This window comes from Corythoichthys intestinalis, chromosome 4 (genome assembly GCF_030265065.1).
Source record: "Corythoichthys intestinalis isolate RoL2023-P3 chromosome 4, ASM3026506v1, whole genome shotgun sequence".
Lineage (NCBI taxonomy): Eukaryota > Metazoa > Chordata > Actinopteri > Syngnathiformes > Syngnathidae > Corythoichthys > Corythoichthys intestinalis.
Window position 1 is genome coordinate 4,486,356 of NC_080398.1, and position 15,449 is coordinate 4,501,804.

A 15,449-nucleotide genomic window follows, 5' to 3' on the forward strand; every position below is an offset into this window, starting at 1 on the left:
AACGCAGAGAAGATATATCAACTGGTAGCACTACGCACAGTCATGGTTCCACTTCCCATCACGCATTTGGGCATGGCTACAGTATCATTTACTGAAAGCTCAACAAATACACTAGATGGCAATATTTAGTCACAATATACAAAGTCACAAGTCTTTCTATCCGTGGATCCCTCTCACAGAAATAATGTTAATAATGTAAAGTTTTAATCATTTTTTTCTTAATGCATTGCCAAAATGTACATGATCGGGAAAAATTATCGGGAATGATTGGAATTGAATCAGGAGCAAAAAAAAAAAGCAATCGGATCGGGAAATATCAGGATCGGCAGATACTCAAACTAAAACGATCGGGATCGGATCGGGAGCAAAAAAACATGATCGGAACAACCCTACCCAGAACTAGCACATACAGTACATTATTGTATGCCACTGTTCTGTTAGCAGCGTAAAATTGACACTTCCCTTTGGCGAGTGGAATCGAATCTTCCTCTATTCTACAAGCAGACCTGGCAGGGGTTATATAGCTTCGTTGCACCCTTTACAAAAATGTGCAACTATTTCTTAGTTGTATCACCCCCCCTGCTTAATAACATCTCACACGCACGCTGAGAGACAATAAAATAAATGCAGTGCTCCACACAATGCCGGCGTTAAGCCGCAAGCGGCCATTTGATGGAGTCGCCCCCCCCCCCCTTGTTTCCAGACAGCCAAGGAGCTGTTTGGATATGCATCACAAAGGCTTCCTGCGGTATTGATCGGCAGCAGGCTCGGGCAGTCTATCAGCAAACGTCCCTCTCTCCGGGAAAAACAAAAGGAGATTAAAAACACACAGCTAGGCTGCTGACGGGCCCAAAGGTCACTTGTGCTGAGCAGCTCGTGTATAATCCACTTTCACTTAACGGCTTCATTTCCAGCGCTCGGCATGCAAACGCTGCAAGTTTAGTGACTTGAGTGCGCGCGGAGAGTGCTAACCGAAGGGCTGTTTACACCAGCTCGGTCGTAAGTGGACACGGATAAAATAGCTTAGCTTGTGAACGACTACTACGGCTGCACAAACAGTGGTAATGCTCGTAAAAACCCAAAGCGTGTTAACACGCCTTCGCTGTGGAGATGCAATATGCAGTGAAATAACAGATCTAGAGTACATGTTCCACTAGGGCAGGTAACCAGTGGCGCCTCCAGAAAATTTTCATAGGGGTGGCCAGATGGGGCCACTTAAAATCTTGGGGTGGCCAAAACTAAAAGCCATAATTTCAGGTTTTCATTATATTATTGCAGTAAAAAGGTCAGGGGAAAACTATCAGAAAGACTTAAGGACACGGCTACTGATATACTTTGGTGTATTGTGTAATATTTGATGTTACTAATGATTTAGTGTGCATAGTCTGTAACTGTCCAGTCAACATTTTGAGTTCCACAACAATTCTGTTTTATTGTGTTATGTACAGTGACCTCCATAATTATTGGCACCCATGAAAAAGATGTGGTTTTTAGCTTCTAATAATTTTTTTAAATTCAAATAATATGGCATATTTCAGAGATGGTTTGAATTGCGATTAATTACGATCAATTAATTTTTAAGCTGTGACTAACTCGATTAAAAATTTTAATCGTTTGACAGCCCCAGTTAAATGTACACCTTATGCTTAATATATACAGTGCCCTCCATAATTATTGGCACCCCTGAAAAAGATGTGTTCATACTTCACATTGGGTATGAGGTGTTTATCTTTCGTGGCACGCCAGACCCACTTAGAGTGTTTGTTGCCAAAAAGCTCAATCTTGGTCTCACACAAAAATACACACGGTCTCAGAAGCCTGGGACAGTGTGTATTTTTTGTACGGGGGTGGGTCAGTGATGCTGTGGGGCTGTTTCGCTTCCCAAGGCCCTGAGAACCTTGTTAGGGTGCATGGCATCATGAATGCTTTGAAATACCAGGACATTTTAAATCAAAATCTGTTGCCCTCTGCCCGAAAGCTGAAGATGGGTCGTCACTGGGTCTTTCAGCAAGACAATGACCCTAAACATATGGCCAAATCTACACAGAAATGGTTCAACAGACACAAAATCAAGCTCCTCCCATGGCCATCTCAGTCCCCAGACCTTGTTTTGTTGGCAAAAGGGGGTTGTACAAAGTATTAACACCAGGGGTGCTAATAATTGTGACACACATTATTTGATGTCAAATAATTTTTTCTTTATGTGGGATTTTTTCCCCACTGAATCAATGCACTTGTATTGAAGGTTGGATTTTTCTCTTTTTTTCCATTAAGGTCCCATATTATTTGAATATTTTTTTTTTTATTAGAAGCTAAAAAACACATCTTTTTCAGGGGTGCCAATAATTATGGAGGGCACTGTATATATTAGGCATAAGGTGTACATTTAACTAGGGCTGTCAAACGACTAAAAATTTTAATCGAATTAGTCACAGCTTAAAAATTAATTAATGGTAATTAATCGCAATTCAAACCATATCTGAAATATGCCATATTTTTCTGTAAATTATTGTTGGAATGGAAAGATAAGACAAGACATATATATATTCAACATACTGTACATAAATACTGCATTTGTTTATTATAACAATAAATCCACAAGATGGCATTAACATTATTAGCATTCTTTCCGTGAAAGGGATCCACAGATCGAAAGACTTGTAATTCTTAAAGGATAAATGTGAATTTGTATATTGTGACTAAATATTGCCATCTAGTGTATTTGTTGAGCTTTCAGTAAATGATACTGTAGCGACTTAACTGTTCTGCCCAAATGCATGATGGGAAGTGGTGCAACCATGACTGTGTTTGGTGGCTGTAAATGCTGTATCTTCTCTGCGTTGGATACACTACAGGGTGTTAAGAAAAAGATCCACTCCTGTTATTCCCTCCCCCACGTCGCTTCCACAATATTTATAGTTGCTGTGGGAGACATGACAAAGCTTTTGCCAATTAAAAGCACGGCCTCAATGAATGCTTTTATCTACTCCACTCACTTGACACTGCCTCTTAACTCTGTATAGAAGTAAAACGGTGCCATTGTAGGCTGTTTGTGGCAATGCGTCAATGAGTCGTACTGCGAATGTGTTAATTAATAATTAATATTTTCACGTGATTAATTTTAAAAAATTAATTACCGCCCGTTAACGCGATAAATTTGACAGCCCTGCATTTAACAAAACAAAATAAATGCATTCATTTGGGATGAAATGCATAACTGTTGCTACAACAATCTAACGATATACTGGCAGCGGGGTGGCCAGTGGGGTGGCCAACCAATTTATAGGGGTGGCCGTGGCCATCCCTGGCCACCCCCTGGTGGCGCCACTGCAGGTAACTCTTTAAGGTTTAGGCCCGTTTTGTCCGGATTTCAAATGGATTGGACGTCTACGGCCAACAGTGGCAGCCAATGCCAGGCAATGAGTTAATTTTTAAGCATTTCATGTCATTTCCTGTTGATTTTGGGGCATTTACAGGCCCTGTTGAGTTTGGGGATACTGAACAGGAAGTCAAATCAAATTAATTTCCATTGCCCTTTACAAAAACCGGAAAGGTCCTCAAAGTGCTTTACAACGACAAAAAATATAGACAGGTTTCCAAGGTACTTCTGCATTTCTGCTCGTGACTTTCGTTTAAAACGTTCTCGAACCAAAACAACAATGAAACTCGTGTGGCATCACTCATCAAAATCCCTCAAAAAAGACAATTTGGAAATACCGCATCCATTTGCCATTATCACAAAATGGGAGGACAACATGAAGAAATGGCTAAGAGTCAACCATAATATTTTTGTATTTTATTGATTTAAAGCAACACTTGGTAACCTTTCAATTTTGGTCGATTTAGCGCCACCGGGGGACAAAAGCGGTAGTGTTTTGCCTTAAAGTGATCCTCTACCTTAAATACATGTCGGCTCTAATAAACCACAATTGTTCTCTTGTACTAAAATATGTTGTTAGAAACGCATAAAATGTTAAATCAATGGCAATATTTTATAATATTTACTACATATTTTGACCGTTAGTTGGCGCCATGGTTTGCGGGCTCGCAGTGATGACGTCATTGGGATCTTTCCAAATGTGTAGCGTGTTCAACAATTGCTTATTGCTGCCTAAACTCGTGAAGTCAAATGCCACGATGTGCTGCTTTTGAATGCAATTTCCAGTCAAATGGAAACAAGGGGAGTGAAGTGAGTGGTCAAGGTGGAATTATTATTTTTAGTGAATAAATGTGCATAAGTGGAAGCTTCTCCCCCTTTTTGGTCCCTGTATGCACGTATCGTACCCACCACGCGTTACAACTGGCGCCCGAACATTTTTCCTGGATCCTCAGTCAAGTAAGGGATCCGTCTATTTTCTGGATTCGACGGTCCCACCGCGTCTGCAATATTGGTTTCGGATATGTCTATTTTTTTGATTCGTCGGTCCCACAGCGGCTTTTCGGATCAGTCTATTTTGTGGAATCGACGGCCTGATAGCGGCTGCAACATTGCCATGGGATCGGTCTAATTCCTGGATCTTCGAGTGAGTAAAAAACGCGGATTTGGATTACTATTGCTATCTTTTTTGTTGACTATTCTTCGCGGGAGTTTTCCCCAAATCATACCAAATAATCAAAGCACTATGGCACGCTACAGTAACGACAGTGACTCTGACATTGGCCCTTACAACAATGTTGGAGTTCGTCAGGGAACGCGTGTTTGCGTACTGCTGAGCTCCCGAGTGAAGAGTGGTCAAGGTGGAAATATTATTTTTTGTGAATAAAATTTGCATAGGTGGAAGCTTCTCCCCTTTTTGGTACTTTTATACACGTATCCTACCTACCACGCGTTGCAATGTACAAGACATGGATTACACAAGGTGTGCTCTTTAGCCTGTACTGTATGTAAAGCAGACGACAGCTCTGGATGCTAACAAGCTACATAATTATATTGGGATAAGTTTGGAAACGCAATATACTTACCTTGAAAATCTGCTAATAAAACCGGAGTTCCCAACAGCATACACTCTCGCTCCCAAACGGAGTTCCCAACAGCATACACTCTCTCGCTTTATTGTCATTGCTGTCATATTTAATTTAGAGGATCACTTTAAAGCGATCCATGGATAGAAAGACTTGTAGTTCTTAAAAGATAAATGTTAGTACGAGTTATAGAAATTCTACATTTAAACCCTCTTAATGTTTTCGTTTTAATAAAATTTGTAAAATTTTCAATCAAAAAATAAACTAGTAGCCCGCCATTGTTGATGTCAATAATTACACAATGCTCATGGATGCTTAAGCACATAAAATCAGTCGCACCCAAGCGCCAGCAGAGGGCAGCAAAACTCCAAAAAACACAAGTAACAAGTTGGCATTGCACTGTGTTGTCATTTTAATCTATTTGAAGGGGCATGTGCGTTAATTGCGTCAAATATTTTAACGTGATTAATTCTAAAAAATTATTTACCGCCCGTTAATGCGATAATTTTGACAGCCCTAATCGATAACATTTAGAGCAACAAAGTATCGCGATATGTCTCCTTTACAATGTTTTGACAATTCTAGTTAACATGCAAAGTGCATATACGAAGAAAAGATGTGAGATACGCACCCTTCATAACTATGAAGCTGAGGTAGTAAACACAATTCCACAGTGCTTCTCTTGTGTCAGTCAATTTAATTGCAACAGTCGGATGGGATGATTTGAGCGCAATTAAACATACAATGTTTTTAGCTAACTTTGCTAGCTTGAACAGTTTTAACTACTAATATCTGTTTAAACATTGATTGAAAACTGAAAACCTTCATCCTTTGGCTCATCTTCTAATTGTGCCTCTGGTCCTGCAAGGCATGACTAAACCATTTTTCACAGATTTTTTTTTTTCAATGGAACAAAAAAACAAAACAAAACCGTTCCAACAAGACAAACTTTTCTAACTTGTAAAAAAAAAAAATAAAGTCGATGCCTCTAAAATACCTCACGCTGGTGAACGTTAACAAGCTTGAAAGCGTGGCGGCTCACACGTTCTCTTTGCACTCGCTGAACTTGCGTTTCTTCCGGGTAGACTCTTGACTGGTGGGGATTTTGTAGTGACAAACCTGGCGAGAGCGAGAGGGGAGCTTTTACAAAAAAGTGAGCGGGCATCCCACTCTGTGGGGAGGCGATGAGTGCTGACTCATCGGGAACACGACAGAGGCTTTCATGAGCGTGCCACGCACGCCCTCGCGATGGCGAGATCTGTGAAAGCTGCTTCGTTTCCCACGTTTGCCTTTTTATTCGGCATACTAACTGTCACGTGTGTTCTTCTGTTAAAAGAGTGCAGGACACTCACCTTGTTTTTCTTTGGATTTGCTTGCTTCCCGACGTTCATCGCTTCGTCTGCGTCCTGATGAAATGAACATATACAGCTATGTTAGGATTAAGATGATCTAGTGCTCAACCTAATTTATTTTTTTTAATCAAATGCGTTGTTTTTCGGACTGTACTAGTAAATCACACCTGTGTCTAAATTTCCACCAAAAATGCCACTTACACTCACCGGCCACTTTATTAAGTACACCTGTCCAGCTGCTCGTTAACACTTAATTCCTAATCAGCCAATCACATGGCGGCAACTCAGTGCATTTAGGCATGTAGACATGGTTTAAGAAAATCTCCCTCAGTTCAAACCGAGCATCAGTATGCGGAAGAAAGGTGATTTGAGTGACTTTGAACGTGGCATGGTTGTTGGTGCCAGAAGGGCTGGTCTGAGTATTTCAGAAACTGCTGATCTACTGGGATTTTCACGCACAACCATCTCTAGGGTTTACAGAGAATGGTCCGAAAAAGAACAAATATCCAGTGAACGGCAGTTCTGTGGGTGGAAATGCCTTGTTGATGCCAGAGGTCAGAGGAGAATGGCCAGACTGGTTCGAGCTGATAGAAAGGCAGCAGTGACTCAAACAACCACCCGTGACAACCAAGGTAGGCAGAAGAGCATCTCTGAATGCACAGTACGTCGAACTTTGAGGCAGATGGGCTACAGCGGCAGAAGGCCACGCCAGGTGCCACTCCCTTCAGCTAAGAACAGGAAACTGAGGCTACAATTTGCACAAGCTCATCGAAATTGGACAATAGAAGATTGGAAAAACGTTGCCTGGTCTGATGAGTCTCCATTTCTGCTGCGACATTCGGATGGTAGGGTCAGAATTTGGCGTCAACAACATGAAAGCATGGATCCATCCTGCCTTGTATCAACGGTTCAGGCTGGTGGTGGTGGTGTAATGGTGTGGGGAATATTTTCTTGGCACTCTTTGGGCCCCTTGGTACCAATTGAGCATCGTTGAAACGCCACAGCCTACTTGAGTATTGTTGCTGACCATGCCCATCCCTTTATGACCACAATGCACCCAACTTCTGATGGCTAGTTTCAGCAGGATAATGCGCCATGTCATAAACCTGGAATCATGTCAAGACTGGTTTCTTGAACATGACAATGAGTTCACTGTACTGAAATGGCCTCCACAGTCACCAGATCTCAATCCAATATGTGGTGGAACGGGAGATTCGCATCATGGATGTGCAGCCGACAAATCTGCACCAACTGTGTGATGCCATCATGTCAATATGGACCAAACTCTCTGAGGAATGCTTCCAGCACCTTGTTGAATCTATGCCACGAAGAACTGAGGCAGTTCTGAAGACGGTCCAACCCGTTACTAGCATGGTGTACCTCATAAAGTGGCCGGTGAGTGTATAATCCGGTGCTACTTGTCTTTTTCTTCTTCATTGCACATTTTTGGGCTGGTGCGACCAAACCTCCGTGAAGTTGTTCCACCATCAGTCGCAAATTTAAAAAAGGCCTGCAAGCAGGACTGAACGGGCCCTCGCAGTTTGGACGGCACACATACCAGGGTAGTAGCAGATCGCCCCCCTCTCATCATCTCATTAGAACCTAGCATGCTTGAAACTCACCTGTTTTTTAGAGATTACAATTACATACACACAAATAGGAGGAAAAACCCCTATTGAAGAAGGTCCTACAAAAAAGAAGGTGCTACTGAGCTGTGCGGCCACGCTCGTATTCAAAACCAAAATGTATCTTCTAATTGGGCCAATTCGACCACGTGTGCCAAATTTCGTGGCTCGAGAAGCTGCCTAAGTCCCTTAAGAAAGCTGCTTCCTTTTAATGCAAACAACAGAGACATGTGAACGTGGGCCCTAAAATGTAGTACAACAAAAGGTAACTACAATGACCAACCTGAAAAGAACTAGGCATGTAAAAGTAAAATGAGTGACTTTACGTTGCCACTAGTTGGCACTGTATGGTGAATGAAAATGACCCCTTCAGGATCCTTCAAGGTACGACTTGCAACAAGCATGGAAAGTTTGGCGCAGATATGTTGTATATCTGCCAAGTGATGACTGTTCAAAATTTGTGGCGAGACAAAATGGTGATGGTTATTTTCACTTTCATGTTTGGACCCCTCTGCTTCAACGAAACCTCAATATTTTTCATCAGGCGCCTGAACACATGTCCTAAGGCTCCTCTGATGCAGGTTTGAGTTCAATTGTTTTTTTTCCCCTTGGAGGTAAAAAAGGGTGTTTCTTCTTCGAAGCAGGGGGCGCAAGGCCTAATGGGTAATATTTTATTGCAGTTGTGTTAAGGCTGGGGTACCTCACATACATGCCCAATATAAAAATATTGAACCTTGGATCCAGGGAATTTGTAGTCATTTACTGAAATTGGCGTTTTGCCAAAATATATGCCGACTTTGGCACACTGCCCAAACCAGGCGCATAAATGGAAACTTACAATTTTGATAACTTTAGATCTCATATGTCTCATGAACAGTCTCACCAATTTTGAGGAGAATCCAACTAACTCCCTAGGCGCCAAGGTTTCAAATGTGCACCCTGTACACTGATGAAAATTTCACATTCAATCCAATATAACTGATTTCCTGTTGTGTTTGGAATATGGGTGCAAGAGACTTCTTGGAGCAGTTTTGCACAATGTATCGACTCCCCAGATTTCATCGCTCTACACTGAAAAAAACCTAATAGGAGAGGCCTTTCTGAAAAATTCAAGAGGGCGCCACTTAGGCTGCGAGTCCATTCACTGCAAATGGACCTTTGGACATTTGTATGTGCTACGTTTGTGCTAGTTGTTGGGACATCCCTCTGTTCCCACATTTGCCTTTTTACTCGGCATACGAACCGTCATGTGTGTTCTTCTATTAAAGACCGCAGGACTCTCACCTTGTTTTTCTTTGGATTTGCCTGCTCCTTGATGTTCATCGCTTTGTTTGCCTGCCGGTGACACAAACATGTACGGCTCTGTTAGGATTAGGATGCTCTACCGCTCCACCATTAAAAAAAAAAAAAAAAAAAAAAAAAAAAAAAATCAAAATACTAGGGTTGCAACAAAAAAAGAAAAACAAATCGACTAAAACTGATTAATAAATTAGTTGCCAACGAATCTGATCATCAATTTTTGCTGGCAGCTATGAGCAGTCCAGTTTGGGACTTTGTTTGTCTCTAATGTGAGACTGCGTGCACAACAGTTATTGGAGGAAGAGAAAGAGTTCACTACTACACTCAGTTTTAGTTGCTGAATCAATAATACAACCCCTAGCAAAAAGTATCTAATCACCAGTCTCGGACCAGCACTCACTCAGACATTTTATCATGTAGAACTCAGATAAAAAGCTTGAAAAAAAATAATTAATTACTTCCAAAGTGCAACTCTTTAGCATTCAGAAACCCTAAAAGAAATGAATAAAAAACATTGTGGTGGTCAGTAAATGTTACTTTTATAGTGCAAGTGCATATGGATTCGTTGCATTCTGAGGAAAAAATATGGAATCATGAGAAACAAACGAAGAAATAACAATCAAAACACAGCTCTAGTTTTTAATAGCACCACCTCTGGCTTTTATGACAGCTTGCAGTCTCTGAGGCATGGACTTGATGAGTATTCTTCATCAATTGGGTGCCAACTCTCTTTGATTGCAGTTGCCAGATCATCCTTGCAGGTCGGAGCCTTGCTGTGGACCATTTTTTTCCCTCCAATTTCCACCACAGGTTTTCAAAAGGGTTGAGATCTGGGCTATTTGCAGGCCATGGCATTGACTGGTTGAGTCTTTCTCCAAGGAATGCTTTAACAGTTTGAGCTCTATGGCATGATGCATTGTCATCTTGGAAAATGACAAACATATTTTCAATTGAAGGGATAAGAAAGCTGTCTAAAATTTCAATGTAAACTTGTGCATTTATTGAAGATTTAACCACAGCCATCTTCCCAGTGCCTTTGTCTGACATGCAGCCCCGTATCATCAAGGACTGAGGGAATTTTGATGTTTTCTTCAGGCAATCATCTTTGTAAATCTCATTGGAACGGCACCAAACAAAAGTTCCATCCAGCATCATCACCTGGTCCAATGCTGATTCTTGACTCTTGACAAGGTGATGAATAAATGAGTAAATGAGGCCAATTTTATTGTTTGTATTCTTTGTTGATGAGACATTACTACTTAGCACGGAGCACTAGCTAGTTAGCGATTATGCTAATCAGTGTCTCAAGTGTCCGTTTGCATTGTGTGTTGGAGAAGAATATTAGCACTTGAGTTATTGTTAGATAGTTGTCTCATTTCTGTTTTAAAAAAAAAAAAAAAAAAAACACACACACACACATATGCAAACACAAACCAGCACAAACAAAGCATAAACGGTTGACACCATTTTTAGCCATTTTTCATCAAAATGGGGGGCTGGTTGACCTCATATTGTCCTAAAAAAGAATTGTAAATATCTTAGAAACGATATCAGCACAAACAAAACTTTACAGCACAAACGTATCACAAACAATTGACATTTTAAAATATAAATTTACATCTGATGGGGGAGCCAACTTCACGGTTCGTTTCCCACATTTGCCTTTTATTTGGCATACAAACCGTCACGTGTGTTCTTCTGTTAAAGAGTGCAGGACTCTCACCTTGTTTTTCTTTGGATATGGTGGCTTTCTGACGTTCATCGCTTTTTTGGCCTGCTGATGACACGAACATGTAAGGCTGTGTTAGGATTGCATGATCTAGCGCTCGACCAAAGAGTTTTTTTTATATCAAATACTGTATTCTTCGGACTATAAGTCACACCCCGTGTGTAAGTCGCACCAGCCAAAAATTGCGCAATGACATATAAGACACTGGAGTAAAAGTCACATTTTGGGGGGAAATTTGATAAAATCCAACACCAGGAACAGACATGTCATCTTAAAGGGAACCTCAAACTTAAAGTGCATGTGACACCAAAAACCATGTTTATTTCACAATACACGCGGTATTTTATGCTCTTGAATGATATGGACCGCTCAGATGTGTGTGTAAGAGATCGCTATATTTATTTAGTTTTTTGAATCCCCTGCCATGAAAATGAGTGACTTCCGGCTTCGGTCTTGCATTGAGGAGGAGGGCGCTGTGACGTGTACGGGTGAAGGCGTCCTCTTCACTAAACAGCCGTACTGTTGTGTATGAGGACTAAGGATTCAGCTGATTTTGCGGAGTAATACGTTTATTTTTCGCATCACGTCAGCCAAACGGCTGCAGAAAAATCTTGCTTTATGAGGGAGAGGCGTGTGCGCCTTTTTGGAGTTTCAAAAGGTTCCCATTCACCGTGGATATTGGCCAAGCCCTACGACTGTGGGACCATTGGACTTACGAGGAACTAAGTAAACATCTTATTTTGTATTATGTCAAATATTAATACAGCGATTACAAAGTAAACACTACGAACTTTCTTTAAAAAAAGGACTACTTACGTTTGATCATTGATAGGCATGTAAAAAGCTCTCCTCGTGCACATTAGCTGCACGTTAGCTGCACAACAACTGCAGCTGCCCTCCTCCGGGGAACGAACTGTAAATTGCTCTCCGCCGGGTGGTTTGCCGATCTGCGAAGACGATCGACAACCCAGTCGTCATGTCAAATAATCCGGGCTAGTTATGTGTGATTTTCCGCTTCGAAGACTTTGAAACATCACTCGGTTCGGGTTAGCATGTCGGCTAGCTGTCACGCCTCTTTGTTTGTTTACATTCTCCGAAGCCGGGGAAGGGAAATGACATGTGTCCGACTTAGGTGTCATAAAATATTGTTCGGGAGGTGCGACAGTAAAGGTGAAATCGACAGTTTTGACCATTATGGAGTAATTTTGCCATGTCGTCCTGAATAAGTGCATTTTTATTATTTCATATTCCATTTAGCACAAGACTGTTATTTATCATGACCATGCCATTTATTGAGCAATTGGGGAAAATACTTGGATAAAAAGAATATCCTGTAAAAATATTGAAGTAAAGAGACTGAAACAATGACATTTTGCAGCTCTCTTCGTCGCGTTTTCCTCGTTGTGAATAGTTCCCCCTCGACGGGCTGACCGGTCCTTCTCAAGCCATTTATTTAGCTATTGGGGAAAAATACTTGGATAAAAAGAATATCCTGTATAAATATTGGAGTAGAGAGACTAAAACAATGACATTTTGCGGCTCTCTTCGTCGCGTTTTCCTCGTTCTGAATAATTCCCCCTCAATGGGCTGAATAGTAAAACCGATGAGCCCAGTCTACCGCTGACGTCATCCACCTGTTGGGGACGCTAGAGCCCTATAATGGTAGGCGTGGCTAACCGGCAGATTAAAAGACTAATTTCTCGTCATCTGCGCTTTGCTAAATTGTTGTATATAGTCGAATTGTCTCAAAATATGATTCAAATTCATGTAATAATGCTATTTGACTTTTTTTCTCATGTCGTATGCTCTTTAAAGACCTGTGAACTCTAATAAGCCACAATTGTTCTCTTTTACCAAAATATGGTATTAGAAACACAAATATTATTGCCATTGATTTAAAAATCTAAAATATTTAGTACATATTTTGAACTAGTGTGGGCACGACGTTTTACGCATGAAATGCACGCTGACGGTGATAACTCAGTTGTTCTGGACTGGGAGAATAGCTGTGCTAGCTAGCAAGCGAAGCTAGTATGATGACTGGCAACATTTTGTCACATTCTGCTGCTGGTCAGATTGTTTTGTTACAAGCTGTGGGATGAGTTCTCAACGTCGTACTTGCATCCAATTCCAGTTCATCAGCAGTCTCTTTAAACCAATCCTAGGCGGCTTGCCGAGATCTTGACAGCTTGTATTCTTGACCCCTTCCTTGAGAGTTGCATCTTTGCCTTGGTTTTTTCGTTTGTGTGCCTTTCACACGGTTTTCCCTCATTTTTTTTTTTTTTTTAATTGATCCCGACCTAGTGTCACGGACTCTTTTTGTGTGGTTTTTTTGTGTGTGTGTGTGATCAATAAACCCTTTTATGCAATCCCTATACCATTGTTGTCTGCTTGCTTCCGCACTCGCATACAGGTCGCTCCACAGTATAAGTCGCACCCCTGGCTAAACTGTGGAAAAAAACACTACGACTTATATTCCGAAAAATACAGCAGCCACCAGCCATTTTGTGGCGCTCATGAGACAGTTGGGTCAATATTTATGTTAGTATTAAATGTTTTTTTGTGGTCACAGAGGTCAGCAATATGGCTATGCTTTGAATTTGGCTGGTTCGGCAGAGATCTGCTTTCATTGTGCTCTTCTAGTTCATTCATTCATTTTCCATGCCGCTTTTCCTCACGAGGGTCGCGGAGGTGCTGGAGCCTATCCCAGCTAACTACGGGCAGTAGGCAGGGGACACCCTGAACTGGTTGCCAGCCAATCGCAGGGCACAAGGAGACATACAACCATTCACGCACACACTCATACCTACGGACAATTTAGAGTGTTCAATCAGCCTACCATGCATGTTTTTGGGATGTGGGAGGAAACGAGAGTTCCCGGAGGAAACCCACGCAGGCACGGGGAGAACATGCAAACTCCACACAGGAAGGCCGAAGCCCGGGATTGAACCCTTGATCTCAGAACTGTGAGGCAGACGTGCTAACCACTCGGCCACCGTGCCGCCGCTCTTCTAGTTTCTTATTTCTATTCGTATTCTTATTCTGGGGGGATTTTATGGGTTAAATATGGTAATATAACAAGGGTCGCGATGCAGAAATCGCAGACATAAAGGAGTGGTCTAGATTTTCTTTTTCATATATTTATCCTTTTAAATGTTTTTTTTGTTTTTTTTTTTGTTTGGATCAATTATTTATCATCTTACATATCGGAGAAAATGCGACACTAACAAAAAAAATACAATTAAGCGATAGTTATGAGGTAGGTATCCGTGACTTTTTTAAAGACGCCATTTTTTCCATTGTGACATAATTTGTTTAAAAATTTAAAATATGCGAGTGAATAATTTTTTTAAGTCGTTTTTTTTTTTTTTTTTTTAACGAAATATGAGACATCAATTAATGATTCGAAGCTATAAACAGACATTTTGAATAATAAATAAAATTAATGGGGTTTTCAGGGTAAAACTGACAAATTAAAAATAGTTTGGGGGCTTAATGTGCCATAAATCTGCTATGGCAGCATATATTGTTCTATCAAACACAACAGTTGTTTCGGCTTAAAATACAGCAGATTCTTTTAAAGAGGAGTGCAACAGAAGAAACTGCTTTTTCAGTCCTGTATGTGTTTTCCGCCATATATATATATATATATATATATATATATATATATATATATTTGCGTATAGGTCGCATGTTTTTGGCCAAAATTTTCACCCAAAAATGCAGGTGCGACCTATACGCCAGTTATGTAACTAGAATACACTAAAGGTTTAAAAACCATCGACGCTGGACTCTTTTTGAGGTTCTGCTCGCTTATCGGCTAAACTAGTCAGGCTACATTTCCATCACGTTAACTCCATTATCAAGCTCACCGAAGACTGCCGACCCCTGGTGGTCATCGTGGACGCTTCCATGTCGTTTGTCTCCTCCGCCACGAACTCCTCTGCCTAAGAAAACACCACTTTTAACTTCATCTTTGCATTTTGCTTTGCTGCTTTTCATACCAATTTTTGACTTCTCATTTTCCTCGCAGATTGTACGTTTTTCTTTTTAACAACTAGCATATATGTTGGCATAGAGGTCGCATGTTTTTGGCCAAACTTTTCACCCAAAAATGCGAATGCGACCTAGACGCCAGATACAGAATGCCACTAGATTGCACGAATCAGCTTGAAAACCCTAAACGCCATACTCCTTTTGAGGTACCTCTCGCTTATCAGGAAAACTAGTCAGGCTACATACATTTCCATCACGTTTGCTCAATTGCTCACCGAAGACTGCTGATCCCTGGTGGTCATCGTGGCTGCTTCCATGTCGTTTGTCTCCTCTGCCACGACTTCCTCTGCCTGAGAAAACACAACTTTTGTCTTCATCTTTGCATTTTTTTGTTGTTACAGCTTTTCATACATTGTTTTTACGACTTGTTTTGTTGTATATACTCGCGTATAGGGTTGCAATTTTTTGACCGAAAATTTTCGTCCA

The 15,449-nt window shown here is 41.0% G+C and overlaps 1 protein-coding gene across 4 annotated transcripts in view; it reads right to left on the minus strand.

The window, feature by feature from the left end:
• Window positions 1–5,648: 5,648 nt before the first annotated feature.
• Window positions 5,649–15,449, minus strand: part of hormad1 (HORMA domain containing 1) — a 33,488-nt gene continuing 23,687 nt past the window's right edge. For 2 of the 4 annotated variants that reach the window (XM_057834742.1, XM_057834743.1), the window contains exons 14-19: window positions 15,239–15,313; window positions 14,840–14,914; window positions 10,962–11,015; window positions 9,224–9,274; window positions 6,315–6,368; window positions 5,649–6,081 (exon numbers count right to left, since the gene is read on the minus strand). In XM_057834742.1, coding sequence (XP_057690725.1) covers window positions 6,001–6,081; window positions 6,315–6,368; window positions 9,224–9,274; window positions 10,962–11,015; window positions 14,840–14,914; window positions 15,239–15,313 — 390 coding nt within the window. In that variant the 3' untranslated portion in view covers window positions 5,649–6,000. The remainder of the gene's footprint in view (window positions 6,082–6,314; window positions 6,369–9,223; window positions 9,275–10,961; window positions 11,016–14,839; window positions 14,915–15,238; window positions 15,314–15,449) is intronic. The other 2 variants (XM_057834744.1, XM_057834745.1) reach the window with 2 other exon arrangements.